Below are 17,134 nucleotides of genomic sequence, written 5' to 3'. Positions count from 1 at the left end.
ATCTGGTGGAAACTGGGCGTCAAAAACACTACTGTGACATGCATCAGTGCCTTTAATGGTGACACATGAAAGACTAATGCATTTGGGGGAGCACACTAGGTCTGGTTATGGCCCAGACGCCTCTTGAGATGGGTCTCTTATACAGCCCCATTGGAAAAAAAAAACCTATGTTCCCTGGCTGTGCTGAGCTGGAACCCACTGTAGGTGAGTGTGTAAATCTTAAATCTTGCTAATCAATATTTGCTAATCTTTTTCAATGATTGAGAATTTTATTGATTAGTCAATAAAAATTTTTCAGCACACATAAGTCCCAACTTCTTTTATTATTACAGGCATGGTAGTAAAGTACAAAAAAAAATCTAACTAAGGCATTTCATGACAAGTACTAGCTGTGTCGCGCGGCTTTGCATGGTCTGCCTTGAAAGTAAAAGTTATGTCAAGTGAAACGTGTTTTCAACAATCAGGCTTGAACAAAAAAAAAAAAAATCTGTAAAATTTCCCGAGAGATTGCGGAAAAATAACCAAAAAGGAAAAACTTTAAATTCCCTGATTACAGGAAAAGCCTCAAAACGAAAGCCATAATTTTATTTGCTCATATTCGAGAAGAAAATGGCAACAGAACTTCCTTCTCGATGAGTTTCTTCATGCTACAAATTTAAATAAAAGCACTGTTCAACAATGGATTTCTAATTGAAGGCTTTCCTACAGTTTAGCATGAAATTAGTTAGAAAGAGTTATAATTCACATTCTAATATTTTTGGAAATTTTGAACAAATATTATCTGATGCAGAAAAATCAGGGGTTTCTATGAATATTTTGTTCTAATTTTTGCAAGCATTTTTTCACCCTCATATTATAGAAAAATGCCATTTTCGGGTCCTAAAATTAAAATTCAAACAGTACGGTACTATTTTAGCATTTGAAAACCCCCCCTACGTTCCTTCAGTTGCTCGAGTACCTGCCTGCCAAATTTGATAGAGATCCGATGCAAACTGTGGATTTGCACAGGGAACATACACACATATATACAAATATATTCTGTTTTATTTATATAGATTCTTGAATTTCTGATAATGTTCCTTGATTCAACAATGTATTCCCCTAAAAACTAAGAAAATGCATGAAATATTTTTTCTGATGAATTGGAATTTGAATTGAACTCCTTTTTAATAAGTCCTGAGCCATTTATAAACAACTTATGGGTTTCGTAATGCATGTATTAAGATATTTTTAAGTGAAAGGTCATACCTGGAGCATTAGGCTTTGGACATTCAATCGGCTTTTGCTCCCAATATGTAATTAAAGGATTCCGATGTGGAGCTGTAGTACATGCCATTTGAAAGTCATTCCATCCACAATAAGGATCCATTGAAAGAACGCATTCTCTGTATAGTAAAAAGAAAATAATTTTATTTTTTAGTAGTTGAAAAATTCATTAATTGGATTGCTTTTTTAATCATGCAAAGGAGTGGAAACATAAAGTAAGATACAGTAAAATTTCTTGAAACTGTCTTGAGTGAATAAATAAATAAATAATTAATAAAATATAAATTTATAAGGAAAAAAAAACACCATGAGATAAAAAAAGTCTATAAAACGTTTTATGTACAAAGAATTACATACATTTATAATAACATAAGGTAAAAATTATACCCTTAAAGCATTCACTAGATTACATTACAAAAGCATGATTAAATACATATAAAAATGAAATAATATAGTTTTAAATGTTGCATTGAAACTAATAATTCTGATTCAGTGCTTATGATTATTAAGTTTTTTCCTGTTTTCTTTAGGTACCTATGACTTTGTAATTCCAGATGTGGCAGAATGAAATAAATAAAACATAATAAAAATCTAATTATCCAAATTAAACTGAAGATAAAAGTTTTTTTTTAATTTACTTAAATAAATTTACAATTAAAAAACAATCATCCATGTGAAGCAGAGGGAAAAATGTGCTGATTAATAATTTAATTATTGATCCAAAAAGTTAAATTGAAAAATAATTATGTTTTTATTGGCATTGATCAAGATCCCAAAACTAATAAAGCATTTTTTAAAAAAAGATTAATTTAGAGATGCAAACCACCTTGAATGTGCAAGTGTTTAAGTAAAATAACTATGTTTAAAAAAAGCTTTGCAATTTCTTTCTTTACCATTTTAAGCTTTACTCATTTACTTGTAGGAATGAATGGTTTAGGTTTAAATTCAAGAAGGTTTTTTTTATGTGTGTGAAAGATAATTTTGAGGTTTGTTTACTGTTTGATATTTTGAATGCGCAAAACGAAAATGGAGGAAACTAGGTTAAGTAAAAAGCAACTTGAAAATACATTGAATAAAAAGAGTTTAAATAGACTAGAATTGCACTGAAAAATATCCCCCCCCCCCCCAAAAAAAATACGTAAACTTCTTGCAATTTCATCACTTACGATTTAGATTTGAATCTTTCACAGCGCTGAAGGGGAACACGCATAACAGCATGATCAGTTCCAATGTATAAGGAATTCTAAAAAAATTACATTAACAACATAAAACTTACATAACTAACATTATTTAAAGATGAAAAACTGCATTAAGTACAGTAATTTTGGCTCAAGGTTTAAAAAGATGCACAAAGTGAGAGAAATGTATAAAGGAAACTCAGCTTTATTTTACATCATCGTAATGTTTAATGGAAATAAAAAAGCAGAGAAGAAAATGCAAATAACAGCAGTTTAATTTTAATAAATTCAGTTTCCAATCAAAAATAAAGTTAACACAAATAAATGTCAATCAAACGTACATATTATATATACTTTATAGTTTTTGGAAATATTTCAAAGTCTCAAGACTGTTTTCGAACAGTATTCAAAATAACCTTTTCAACCTGTGACAAATTAATGTTCACACATTAAAACAAGTAGTCATAGGGGGAAACGAAACACTCTTAATTATACTAAGCAAACTATGAAAGAAAGAAAGAAAGGTATCAGTCAGCATCGGTTTTAAACAGTTCAAATGCAATTTTAATAAGGAGCCATATACAAATAAAAAGATAACAAAGATTTTTTACATAAATCTCTATGCATTTTTGACTATATAAGTGAATTTTCAAGACAAGTGAGTTAAAAATGTCAAGTGTATTTTGATTACATAGTTGCATGCATGCAGTGGTGGATACAAGGGGAGGGTCATGGGGGGTGGTCATAACCCTCCCCCCTAAACTTTCGACAACAGTATCCATCCTCACCGTGTTCAAACACTTAATGGGCATTAAATGTTAACGATTATAATACATTTTCAGTTAATTATTTTGAAAAGAAATATTTGAACTATTACTTCATTTCATTGCTTATGAAATTAATTTGTAACGTTTATCCCCAATAAAATGTATTATTCCTGGTCGATTTGGTGCTTTTTATTGACCCCCAAGCATTCCAGAAATTTTTCATATCCAAAACTGTAGGTTTGTTCATGGAGAGGGGGGGGGCAATTTTCAGCATGTGACCCCCCTAATATAGTTTCTGTATCTGCCCTTGCATGCATGATACTTCATGTCAGTAAAAATTTTGAATATTTATGAATACTACTTTTCTGAGTAGCTATGTGCCTTACCATAGCTGAACAATGCATTTAAAGAAAAACAAATTAATTCACATTTTTGCTTCAAGTGGATGTTATTATTAAAGTTTAGAAAATGACTTACAGTGTCTTTAAGAAGCTTCATAACAAGAATCTTTTGGGGTTTATCCTCAGGAAAAATTTGAAGTTTTTCAACCAAACAGCTCTCAGATGTATTTGGCACGGTAACCAATTTTCGTAATTCTCCTTCAATTGTTGCAACATAGATTACATGTATTTCTTCGTGATATTTTGTAGAGATGATGTCAACAACAATAGAACTCAGTCTAAAGAAATTAAAAACATTTTTAAAAAATAAGGAAATTTTATCATAACAGAAGACAGAAATTAAGATAATTTTACAAAAATTTAGTAATTTAAATTAAATAAATCCTTATCATGGATGCAAACATTCACAGATTTTTAAAATTAACTCTTTTCTAAAAGAGGAATATACCTTTCTAGTTCACGAGTGTAAATTGGTTTTGGATGTATAGGCTGAACAGCATCATCAGTAAGTTGGTATTTCTCTGCATCTAATAAATACTGCATATTTCCAGGACTTTGACACTAAAAGTTTAAAAAAAAAAAAATATTTCAAATAAAATGCATCCATTAAATGTACATCATAAATTTAAAACATATTTAATTTCTAATACAAAAGTTACACAAAATTGAAGGGAAAAAAAGAATCGGACATTAAATAAAATGTCCTTAAAAAACTTAATTTTTACACAAGCACAAAGCTTCTATGATTAAAGTGAAGAACCAACGTAAATAAAACACAAATTTTTGAAGAAAAATTTTTGAAGAATTTTCTTCAATATTTGTGTTTTATTTATGTTGGTTCTTCACTTTAATCACATTGTAGCACAAAGCTTATATGATAATTTTTCATTTAACAAAGCTTCTTGTTATAAAACATAAAGCATTTAATAAAATTTAACAAAGTTGCTAACAATTCAATAGCAAAAACAACAAGGAAATGAAAACAAACTCATTAAAAATAAAAAATTTGAAAACTTTCACCACAACACAAATAACTAAGATCACAACCTAGAAAGATGGTTGGCAACACGGACAAACCTAACCTTTGTTCAGTTCTTGGAGTTTTAGATGTCTATCCAATAGTTTTTATACATTATTTACCCTAAATGTGATGTAATCTAATCCTCAAATTTCTTTACTGCGTTTCTTAGAATGGAGAAACAGGTATGTTAATTTTAAATGTTATAACATATTTTATGCTAGTGTAAGACATACCTGAAAGTGCTTATGTGTAACCGTTTGTTTTTCCCATGCTGCTTTCGGGTTGCTTTGGTATTTAAGAGGTCCATCAAATGCTGTATGTATAGCAGATAAATTAAAAGCACATATTGCACTACCATAAATGCTGTTCCTGAAAAAACAAAGTTCAAAATAAATTTATGTATTGCATCAAGAACCATATTTATACAAGAAATACGTGTGTTAGCTTAGTAATAAAATTGATTTGTAAGAGCAAATATGGTTAATATTAGTAATTACAATTTATTCCTTTTAATTTAACTATGTTATAATGGATAAAAGCTGTTCTCAACAAATTAACTTCCTAATAGTTCAGCTCGGACTGCAGGCGTGATTAAAGACAAAAGTTTTGAATACCACAAAACAAGGGCGCCCATATGCAAAATTTTAGGGGGGGGGGGGCACTCAGATATTTTCCCCATGGTTTAGCAGGATATTTTCTCCATAGAAACAGATTTCAGTACAGATTAGCGTTATTGAAATTTGACATTTTTAATAACTTATTCATTAATTGCTGGAGAGGAAATGTTTTTACATTTTTGCAAAGAAAAAAGTACTAAAAGCAAGGAAGTTCTAATTTCAAGGGGGGGGGGGAGCCATGAGCTTCTATTTGTCCAACCCCCCTATATGGGTACCCTTTCCACAAAAATGATTATATTTAAATGTTTTTTTTTTTTTTTTTTGAAGTCAACTGAAGCATTAAAAAATAAAACTATGATAAAAGCAGATGAAATAACTTACTCTGGAGTTGTAAAAGTTGCATACATAACTTGATGACTTTCAACAAAGTATATGCTTTGAATTTCATTGTAATAAAATGGATAGGATCCTGGAATTGAGCAATTCAATCTCGCCTTTAAAAATGTTGTCCAATTTTCTTTTAAAATGTATTGTCCACCTTTATCATTTTTACAGACACGACCAACTCTGGAATAAATAACCTAGGGAGAAGAAGGAATTGAGAAAATTAAAAGTAATTATTAAAACAGTTATTGGATTTATTTTAAATGAAACTTTTAAAATCTATTAAAGTAGCTGGCTGGTGGGGTGATGGTTAGGCGCTGGCATTCTATGCCTGTGGACCCAGGTTTTGACCTGGGGTGGCCAGTCGGTACATTTTCGAGATGCAAAAAATCATCAGCGCCCATGTCGTATGATTATGCGGCATGTAAAAGATCCCTTGGTTATTAGCTTGGCTTAAATTCCCTCATCTAAATTAAAATTCTTAGTGCGAATTTCACATCAAAGAGAGCCCAGGTACCTCAATCTGGTGTCCAAATTATCTGTCATTGACATCCGCGCCTTAATTGTGAGACATGAAAGACTGGATGCTGTATCGGGGGATTGTACTAGGTCTGCTAAAGGCTAAATAGCCTAAAACACAGCCCCCATTAGACGAAAAAAAAATCTGTTAAAGATGGCTACAGCATGGGAAGCCTCAAATGTGCACACTACAATGCATCAGGCTGGTATACAAAGGAACAAAATAAAAATTAAAATCAGTCATGATTTTTGTTTCTTCAACACGTAAAGAAATGAATTTGAAAGTTAAACAATTCAAGGTGTAAGCGAAGCAATGCAAGAGAGTAAAATAGCAACTGATGCATTTATTTAACTTTATTAATAGGCAGATCAGCTTAGTGCAGTGGTAAATTTCTCTCCATCTCTCTTGTCAGAGCCGCCAAGAGCCAAGGCAGGCTCTTTGTCAGTTTGGTCCTTGGATCCCTTTACCCCCATAAAACAAATCAAATTTATAATACTCTGATTATAAGTTGGGCCCCAGGGTCAGGCCCCTAATTTCTAACTAGGCTGACATGGCCTCTAGTCGGGCTTGCCGCTTTGTACGAATATCAGTTTAACACAGACATTGATGCAGACATGGGAGTTCTTCAGGGTGAGCATGTATCATGTGATAACTGGGTGTTGGGTTCAATTTGAAAAATAACTAAAGGGATGTGAATGGAGCAGTAGCATTGAGTGATGCGTTTGGGATTAAAACCCCAATGAATTTAAATGTCTATGAAATGCATTTAGTTTTTATTTGTCAACTAGGAAAATTTACAAATATTAATTTTTATAGAAACATGTAATTGCTAAACATTAAAGGTTTCTATAGGGCAGCTTGTAGTCAGTCACATGCAGTTCTTGCAGAAAGAGTTACAGAACTGTCTAATTATCCAGGACAACATCAAGTTGATCAGTATTAAATACAAATACAAAAGTGACCACCAGCAACAGGCTCTGGGCCCAGCTAAAGATACTTCATTGTACTTCTTGCTACGATTTATTCAAAAATGCAGTCGAACCTCCATATAACAGAGTAGCCAATTTCCAGAAAAATTTCAATATATAAAAATTTCTATATATAGAAACAATCTTAGTTTATCATAAAAATCTCCTAAAACATTAAAGTTAAAGCTAATTTTCGCTTATGAAAACCAATTTCTAATTTATACGAGCATCTGATTAAATGAAAGTTAATAATTAAAAAATTAAATGTAAAATATTTGCTGAGCACTGCATTGTTTCTAAAAAACCAACTGTAATGTCGTTTCATGATTTTGAGTGAAAGTTTTCTGTAAGTTTCAGTACTTTTATTATGGCTTTCAGATTTCTCATAACAGCAGGCACTCTGCTTGCGAAAATACTAAATTTACCAGAAATGACATTTTTTTTTCCTTCAGACATCTTTATTCTTCAGTAATTCAACTTCATCCACAACATTAGGGGACTTTCGTTTTAACGATGGTAGTCGAGAGAAAAGTAAGAAATCAATCTACTTAACTTGAATGATTTTCACTGAAGCTAAAAAGACTAGGAATGATAATCAACAGACAAAACAGATAACTGAAAGTGATTTTACTGTATTACTGGTTACAACTAAGATTTTAAATAAACTTGAGCAAATTTAAAAACTCCAGGACGGAAAAAACGACCTATCTACACGCCTTTCAACCCAAGATTCCTTATGAGTTTCATAGCAACCTTTGGTGAACATAATTTTCTCCCCTAACCTTCATTTTTCATGAAACAAACAGTCTAAAGTGGAAAAAAACCTCAGATATCTCGAAAAAAAAATTCGATATATAAAGACTTTTTCGATATATAGAAACAATTTTTCTATGTAATGGACATGGAAGTTTGCTGGGATTTCGATATATAGAAAATTTTGATATATGGAAGTTCGATATATGGAGGTTCGACTGTATATATATATATTATTAAAGTGCATTGTTTACATTCTTTTATAAAGAAAACCTTGAAACTTAAAATTATTTGTGATGTTTTACGAATATTAAACATCTATCAAGCTAAATACTGTTTAAGGCTTTCACGGCCGGCGTCAATATGAGGAGATAACATTTCCGGGCTTATTGGCCGTGGTCTAATTGGAGTAGAAATTCCAGACGTTTCGGCTTGCTTTGCTGCAGCCATCATCAGTGGTTTAAGTTTGGTGAGACTGATTCCTTGCTTCGGTGGCTCTGGTATTTAAGCAAACTGCTGCTGCGCTGCTGATCCTGATTGGGAGGCCTTCTCAAGCCGCTGGTGGAATAGGGTTCCTGATTGGATGAGATTCAAGCCGCTGGGTGATCCTGGTACCTGATTGGATGGGATTCACAAGCCGTGGTGGCTACCGGTTTCTGATTGGATGGGACCACAGTATGTTTTAGACTGTTGTGGCGAGCGGATCTAAGGGCAGGGTGCCATGTCTTTGGTAAACGAAGCGCAGTATCAAGACACGCCTTTCTGAGCATGTTCATCATTGCCATTTAGGAAACTATGATAAGTCAGCCGTAGCTGAACACAGCCAACAAGAAGAAGTCCACAACATCAAATTTAAAGACACAGAAATCTTGGCTACAACATCTCATTACTTTGCCTGTATTCATCGCGAAGCTATAGAAATTTTCAAACACCCCTTTAATTTCAACAGAAAAGAGGAGAATTTCATTTTACCAAAAACATGGCACCCTGCCCTTAGATCCGCTCGCCACAACAGTCGAAAACATACTGTGGTCCCATCCAATCAGAGACCGGTAGCCACCACGGCTTGTGAATCCCATCCAATCAGGTACCAGGATCACCCAGTGGCTTGAATCTCATCCAATCAGGTACCAGGATCACTTAGCAGCTTGAATCTCATTCAATCAGGAACCCTATTCCACCAGCGGCTTGAGAACGCCTCCCAATCAGGACCAGCAGCGCAGCAGCAGTTTGCTTAAATACCGGAGCCACCGAAGCAAGGAATCAGTCTCACCAAACTCAAACCACTGATGATGGCTGCAGCAAAGCAAGCCGAAACGTCTGGAATTTCTACTCCAATCAGACCACCGCTTAGCCCGGAAATGTTATCTCCTCATCTATCAAGCTTGCTGCAAAATGTTTGACTACTGATTTATTCAGGTAGTATTCAATGAAATGCTTAACAGTTAAAACATGAAGACACATAATATTTATAATCGAAAATAGAAATTATTTTAAGCTCATGCTTTTTGCTTTTTATTTTCTTATCAGTTTTAACTCTTCATCTTGTAGCCGCATCCCTACAGTCATTTTTTTTTTCCATTTCAGGTTACAACAAACTATTTTTCATCATTGCTAATTAAAGTGGTAATAACTTTCATCAACAGCTAATATAATTTAGTTTACAGCAAATCAATGCTGATGAATGTTTCACAGATGCCCTGCCAGCAAGATTGTAAGTGGTTGTAGATGTAAATATGGAAAAAGTTAGCTTTGATTACACTGCATAACTACTGTACTTATTTCTTTTTTGCCTTTGTATGTGTCACAAAGGAACCAATTAAAAAAATTAAGGCATGTAACCATAATATTTAACTTGTTCAGGATGTTTTTGATGCTAAAATTATGTTTTCAAAATACAGATTAAAAACAAGTAAATAAATAAATTCACATAATTTGCGGTCAATGAACGATGCTGCTCTTTTGCAGTACATTTCAAAATTAAGAAAAAAAAGCAACAGATTAGTAGTGTCTTGAAAGTTAATAAAATTATAATGAGTTAAAATGGTTCAGAGCTACCCTGTAGCCATATTCTGTTGCTGATCATTATTTTTGTGTTTGTAAAAGAAAATAAAAAATAGCAAGCAAAATAGCAATACAATGGTGAAGTAATTTGATTTTTGCTGAAGGAAAACACAGGATAAAATATTTACCTTTCCGCAATTAATGTATTCCACTGCAACTTCTCGGAAAAAGAAATATGTAAAATTCCCAATTTCATAGGATGCAATAAAATTTGGTTCTGAAAAGAAATGGAATAAAATTACATTTGCTTCATTTTTACAGACCTGAGAAAATTGCTTTATTTTTAAAAGCAAATTTCTTAACTCTAAACCCTAAATTATTTATATCTTTCCACACAAACTTTTATTGCCAGTAAATCACATGAATATAAGCAACAAAAATGCTGCTAAAATTTCTACTAAGCTTTATTATTGCTGTGTGATGTTTAATATCTCTTTACCAATGCTATTTATTCACTAATAAATTGATAGGTTTTGTAAAAGTGCTAAACTTACCATTCAACCATTTAGGGTCATATTGCACAGTTCGTAATTTTGGACCATTACCCATGCTGCGATAAATTGCATAGTTCTGTGTAGAAAAGTCCAAGGCAGATGCTATAAAGTATTCCCCTTCAGAAGTAATTATTGCAGTGCTATTTGTGTGTGGATTGTATGGACATTTGGCTATTCCTTCTTCCCAGCCTTGAGCCAGGCTTAGTGCATTCACCTAGAAAATTGGGAACAACGACATTTAAATACACACACATTTTTTTTGAAATACGTAGCAATAAATTGCAATTTCTTTGAAATTTCTTGAGGATGGATAGTTATATAAGATTCAGTCTATGTAGAAAGTTTGCTTTTTAAATTAATTTATAATGCAATTATAACTATTTACGATAGAAAAAGACTAAAACTAACTGTATACCCCTTCCCCCTTAAAAAAATGTAAAAACCTGTTCGTCTCCCCCCCCCCCCCCCCATTTTTTTGGCTATGACACTAAGGCTATAGCAAAGGCGAATAGAAAATAAAAAATATTTCTTAAAATGAAATTGGCATTGAAAATTTAGATTTATCATAACTCTTGAAATGTACTATTTTCTACTTTCATGAAGCTAATACAAACTAATGCTTAACAATATGCAAATTCTTTTAAATAAATTTTCATAACAAAAAGTATGCAAAGAAAATTTCAGGGAAAAGACCTCAAAATTAAAAGATAAAGATCAACTTTTGGAAAATTGTGTCCGTTGTAGGCTGTCAGAAAAGTAATTTATTCTTCAGACTTAAGTAACAAAAATAATTTCAAAACTCAAACCTTATAAATTTTTTTCAATCAAAAATTCAATGTCACAAGACGTGAATTATGATTATTTACATCAAATAAGTACACTAATAATAATTGATAGTAATTTTAAAAACATACAAAAACATAAGAGTATTAGACTTACATCCCTCCAAGAACATGCAGGAGCAAAAGCATTTGTTCCACAAGTAAAAATCCTATTGTTTTGAATTAAAAGCACCCGAATAAAATTGTGACAATCATCCTAAAAATAAATTGAAAAAAACATTTTAAACTGCAATAAAAATTACATACATTGTTTTTAATATTAAAAATGCAATTTTAATTTGAAAAAAAAAACATTGTTAGACATTATAACATTTTTACATTAATTCTGTACATTACTAAGGGGTGGAAATGATATTGTTAATAATAATAAAATGTTAATTATGTAAATGTTTTAGTGTCGTGACACCATAGAAAAATTATATTAAAATATAATTGTGACAAAAACAAGTCTATTGTCAAATTATAACATATTTTTAAAAACATAGACAATGTTTTATGAAAGTTTTAAAAATATGGCAATTATTTCAATTTTCTAAGTTCAATTTTAATCATAGAAATCCCGCTTTCAGCACTATGAATAATGGGGTCGTTTCCGAAGTTTTAAAAGTATTTTTTTCTGAAAGAGTATGCTTAAAAACATAGAATCTCACCATTTTTTAAATAATTTGACAAAGTTTAATATTTAAAAAAAAAAAAAAAAACTACAGTTGGCTCTCTGTTTAACAACTTTCAAGGGACCACAAAAATTGTCCTTTAATAGAAAGTGTCCTTAAATAGAATGCTTTTAACACTATAGTGGGCTATCTGGGACCGTGAATAGCCGTCTTTAAATATAGAACTTCGTCTTTAAATAGAGAATGTCGTTAAATAGAGTGTCCTTAAACAGAGAGCCTACTGTATTTTGATCGGCTCACTTTCATTGTTTAAGCTATTGTCGATGACATTACAACTGATGAAATGCCATTCGCAGAGTGCAATACTTCATTTGCATCTTTACTCACGTGTACCGGCAACAATATGGTTGATAGGAAGTGTAGAGCACATCATTTGTGATGTCATAAAGAACACACCTCATTTTAAAAATCGGACATTTAAAAAAATTAATTAAAAACTAAGCGTTGGGGAAAATGAAAGTTTTTTCTTGCTCCATGTTATTCTTTCAAAATTGGAAGGAAGGGTTTTATTTCTTGAATTTAGAAGAAGAGTTATTTCTTTCAAAATTATGAAAAAACGAAACATAATTAAAAGATATCTTTACTAAAATACAGTTTGAAGTTAGAAATGTATTCCAAAAAAGTATTTTGTAATATTATGAATGATATACAAGTATAAGCACAATAAGAGAAAATAGACAGTATGAAAAGATTAAATAAAATAGATAAACGAAAATCACGTGTTAAACACACCTCTGTTTGTCCTTTCTGCCTGCAAATGTTAATCGTATTTTGAGCAGCCGGCCAATGTGTTTGCTCTAGAACTCGGAGGCCTTCCAGACTTAGTCTAAATAAATAATCCCTAAGACATGCGAAATAATAAATTAAAAACACAATATGATACATATAATTAAAAAATATTATATGCAAAAAGTATTCTAAATACTATTGTAAGGGTTTTTTTTTTTGTTTGTTTAAAAGTAGTGCCATAAAACGTTTTCTTTTTTATTTAAACTATCAATTATATCATTCTAGGAATTTATAGAGGAAAATTATGGAGCAATTTTACAAAACAACTGCAGTGCCTCTCACAATTCATTGAAATTACTAAGTTTGGGTTTTAAGAAGAACAGGGAGGTGAAACTTAAAAAAAAAAAAAAAAAAAAAAAAAGGAGAAGAAGAAAAAAAGAAGGAAAAGTGTAATAAAAGAAATGGCATAATGACTCTCAAAAACGCACACATTTCCAATAAAAATAAATTGATAACATTTGTGCGAATCAGTAACCTTAATGATATATATTACATATTTTCCATTGTCAAAGGCTAAGAAGCAAAAACTCAGTTTTCCTTCCGCGCTTAGAAAAAAAAAATCTTTGTCTTTTAAATTCATTCTCTGTTATAAATGCAAATTCATCTCCTTAATTGTGTCTTTGTTTAAAAATGTGTATTCTTTGTTTTTGGCACAATTTGTTGTCAAAGAGAATATGAAGAAATGAAAAAAAAAAAAAAAAAAAAGATTTAGATTTAAAGGAAGAAATACTTTGATTTGTATATGATAAAAACAGTTTGACTGTCCACTAACTTAAATTTACTTTTTAAAATCAAAATTATTAAGTGTTACCTTGCTCCAACAATCATTTGGTATCTTGGAATGTCAAATACAAGCTCTGAAAAGGAAATAACATTTGGCCCAGAAAATACGTCCATAGTATCTTCAAGATCTGGAAAAAAAAAATATGATTAATATTTTTTGAAGGCATAAAGCAGCAGACATGGGACACCAGTAAATATTACTGAAGCAACAATTTACATTTTAAATGTTTAATGATGTTCAAAATCATATAAAGGATTGAAAGTTCAATATCTTTCCGATGAAAACATGGTTAAATTAAAAACTTAGATTAATTTCTGACAGATTAAAGTTTTTATAATCAAGAATTGCAGCCAAGTGATTACTCTGTGTTCCTAAAAGCAATAACTTTGCCTCTTGTCCTAGACTGATCCGTTATTTAGGAAAGTCATGAGGGGCAATTGACTCCCCCCCCCCAGCTCTGAGAAATAAATGTATTTATACAAATACAAATACAAATAAAAATGTGACGACCAGCAACAGGCACTGGGCCCAGCTAGGCTGGTCCTAGTCAATTAATTAGTCCCCAATGAAGATCAATGGCCCTCTTAAAGCTATCCACTCCCTTGCTCATTACCGCCTCTTCCGGTAAGCTATTCCAAGTGCCCACGACCCTGCTAAAGTAGTAGTTTTTCCTGATTTCCAAGTTAGCCTGAGATTTAAATAGCTTAAAACAATGACCCCTTGTCCTGCTTTCCCCGCAAAAATTTAATCCATTTACATCTTTCATTTTGATAAATTTAAATAACTGAATCATGTCCCCTCTGACTCTCCTTTGCTCCAGGCTATACATGTTAAGCCTATTAAGTCTGGTATCATAATCTAAATCTGAGAGTCCCCTTACTAATTTAGTTACCCTTCTTTGAACCCTTTCCAATACAAAAATATCTTTCTTCAGATAAGGCGACCAAAACTGAACAGCATACTCCAAATGAGGTCTTACTAAACTCCTATATAAAGGCAGAAGAACTTTCTTAGATTTGTTTGAAATAGATCTATTGATGAACCCAAGCATTTTGTTGGCTTTGTTACTAGCAATACTGCACTGTTGACTAAACTTGAAGTCCTGATTTATAAAGACACCCAGATCCATAACATTTTCTGCCTGATTTATGACTGAACCCTGTAAACGATATCTCATACGCTTATTTCCATGACCTAAGTGTAGCACTTGACATTTCCCTACATTAACTGCCATACCCCATTTATCTGCCCACTTAGTAATATGATCTAAATCCTCTTGCAGCTGTTTTACTTGTTCTTCATTTTCGACAATCCCCATAACTTTTACATCGTCAGCAAAACAATTCATGCTTCCAGAAATATTTTCATTGATGTCATTCATAAATATAATAAACAAAAGAGGCCCTAAAACTGATCCCTGAGGAACCCCACTTAAAACATCACTCCAATTAGAATGATTTCCTCTCACAACTACTCTTTGCTTCCTACCAGTAAGCCAATTTCTAACCCAAAGTAAAGTTTTTCCTCCTATTCCAATGTCAGCTAACTTGCTGAGAAGAGCAACATGCGGTACCTTGTCAAAAGCTTTTTGAAAATCAATATAAACAACATCCACACATTTTTTGTTATCTAAAGCTGAGGTAACCTTGTCGTAGAAATGCAATAAATTAGTAGTACAGGATTTACCTTTCCTGAAACCATACTGCAAACTAGTCAACAAACTATTAGTCTCTAAGAACATCATGATCTTAATTTTGATCAAAGTTTCGAAAATCTTACAAATCACCGAAGTCAAACTTACAGGTCTATAATTCCCAGGAATACCTTTAGACCCCTTCTTGAAGAGTGGCGTTATATTAGCCAGCTTCCAGTCCTCTGGCACCGTCCCCGAGTTATAAGAAGCATTGAAAATATTCAAAATAACATCCACTAATTCCTCTGCACATTCAACTAAAATTTTTGGATAAATATTATCTGGTCCCGGAGCTTTAGTTGCTTTAATCTTTTTCAAATGAAATAAAACCTCCTCCCTGGAAAATACAAAATCCTCAAGCTGTATAATAGCTTGTGTCTTGTTAGTGTCAACTGTTGAGATACAGTTATCGTTAAACACACTGGAAAAAAAGTTATTCAGAACATTTGCAATATCCCTATCGTTTTGGATTAAATTTCCAAGCTCATCAACCAAAGGCCCAATTTGACTGTTTCGAGCTTTCCCAGAATTAGCGTAAGCAAAAAACCTCTTAGGGTTCCCATCAATGTCATCTGCCAGCCTTTGCTCCAATTCCCTTTTCTGAATCCGTACCAAATACTTAAAATTTCGCCTTGCCTTACCATACTGGAGCCTCTCCGCACTCTGACCAGTTTCTTTAAACTTACGAAAAGTGGCTTGCTTATAATTAAGAGCTTCTTTAGTCTCCCTGGAGAACCACATGGGCCAAATTTTGGTACTAACACCTTTTCTCCTAAATGGAACATAGTCCCCAACGGTTTTAGCAAGTTTATCCTTAAATTCCGTCCACTGCTGATCTACGTCGCTATTTTCCAACCCTGACGAAAAAACCTCTTTCAAGCTCTGCCTAAGTGCAACAAAATCGGTGTTTCTGAAATTGGGCACAAACCTAAAATTATCATCTTTGCACACTTCAAATTTAACCCGGAACCTAATGCTGTTGTGATCACTATCTCCAATATGCTCCCCTACACTCAACTCCTGAACAAAACTACCTATGTCACAAAAAACTAGATCCAAAATGGCCTCCTTTCGAGTTCCCTGAGTTACAACTTGATCTAAGAAACAGTCACCAATTACTTTTAAAAATTCCTCTTCTTTGCCATTACCAGGATAAAAATTATTCCAATCAATACCCGGAAAATTGAAATCCCCCATTATGATAACGGATCCCTTACTAGACATGTCACTAATAATACGGTACATCTGTTCATCTTGTCCCTGGTTTGAATTAGGTGGCCTATAAATGTTTCCAAAGCGTAGCTTTATGCCCTTACTGCTCATCAACTCCAGCCAAACCATATCAATATCAGTAGGCTTATCATTTATGATCAATTCATTGCAAATAAAATTGTCTCTAACATAAAATAAAACCCCACCACCTCTTTTACCTACTCTATCCTGTCTGAATAAATTATACCCAGCAATATGTAATAACTCTGCATCAGATTCGGTAGCCCATGTCTCTGTAATTCCGATAACATCCAACTTCTCATCCATAACTATGCTTTTCAATTCATCCATCTTGTTCCTAATACTGCGAGCATTGGTATAGAAAACTTTAAGCATGCCTAAGTTGCTTTTATTTAACACCCTGAAATTTCCTAAATTACAATTGTTAACATTACTACTCTTGTTTGTCACTTTATTTCCATTTCTAGCAATACCCAAAAACATTTCATTCTCTCGATACCTGGTGCTTAAACCATGCCCCCCATTCCAACTTAGTTTTTTGACTCCGAAGCCCTTAAAATTAATCCACTCACCATTTTGACCCCTGTAGAGCTCAGATGCAGGCCATCCCTAGCAATCCAATCCCGTTTACAGTGACTCCATACATCAATGAACCTGATACTGCGCTTTTCGCAAATTGACTTCAG

At 32.6% G+C, this 17,134-nt stretch overlaps 1 protein-coding gene across 1 annotated transcript in view; it reads right to left on the bottom strand.

Moving 5' to 3' along the window:
• LOC129235144 (semaphorin-5A-like) overlaps positions 1-17,134 on the bottom strand; it is a 59,238-nt gene that overhangs the window by 18,323 nt on the left and 23,781 nt on the right. The window contains exons 2-12 of the mRNA XM_054868835.1: positions 13,550-13,649; positions 12,682-12,790; positions 11,373-11,471; positions 10,434-10,647; positions 10,068-10,156; positions 5,632-5,831; positions 4,867-5,002; positions 4,061-4,173; positions 3,689-3,890; positions 2,433-2,509; positions 1,249-1,385 (exon numbers count right to left, since the gene is read on the bottom strand). Of these exons, the coding sequence (XP_054724810.1) occupies positions 1,249-1,385; positions 2,433-2,509; positions 3,689-3,890; positions 4,061-4,173; positions 4,867-5,002; positions 5,632-5,831; positions 10,068-10,156; positions 10,434-10,647; positions 11,373-11,471; positions 12,682-12,790; positions 13,550-13,649 (1,476 nt within the window). The remainder of the gene's footprint in view (positions 1-1,248; positions 1,386-2,432; positions 2,510-3,688; positions 3,891-4,060; positions 4,174-4,866; positions 5,003-5,631; positions 5,832-10,067; positions 10,157-10,433; positions 10,648-11,372; positions 11,472-12,681; positions 12,791-13,549; positions 13,650-17,134) is intronic.

This window comes from Uloborus diversus, chromosome 2 (genome assembly GCF_026930045.1).
Source record: "Uloborus diversus isolate 005 chromosome 2, Udiv.v.3.1, whole genome shotgun sequence".
Lineage (NCBI taxonomy): Eukaryota > Metazoa > Arthropoda > Arachnida > Araneae > Uloboridae > Uloborus > Uloborus diversus.
Note: the sequence above shows the minus strand (reverse complement) of the source record. Positions and strands in the feature narration are given on the sequence as shown.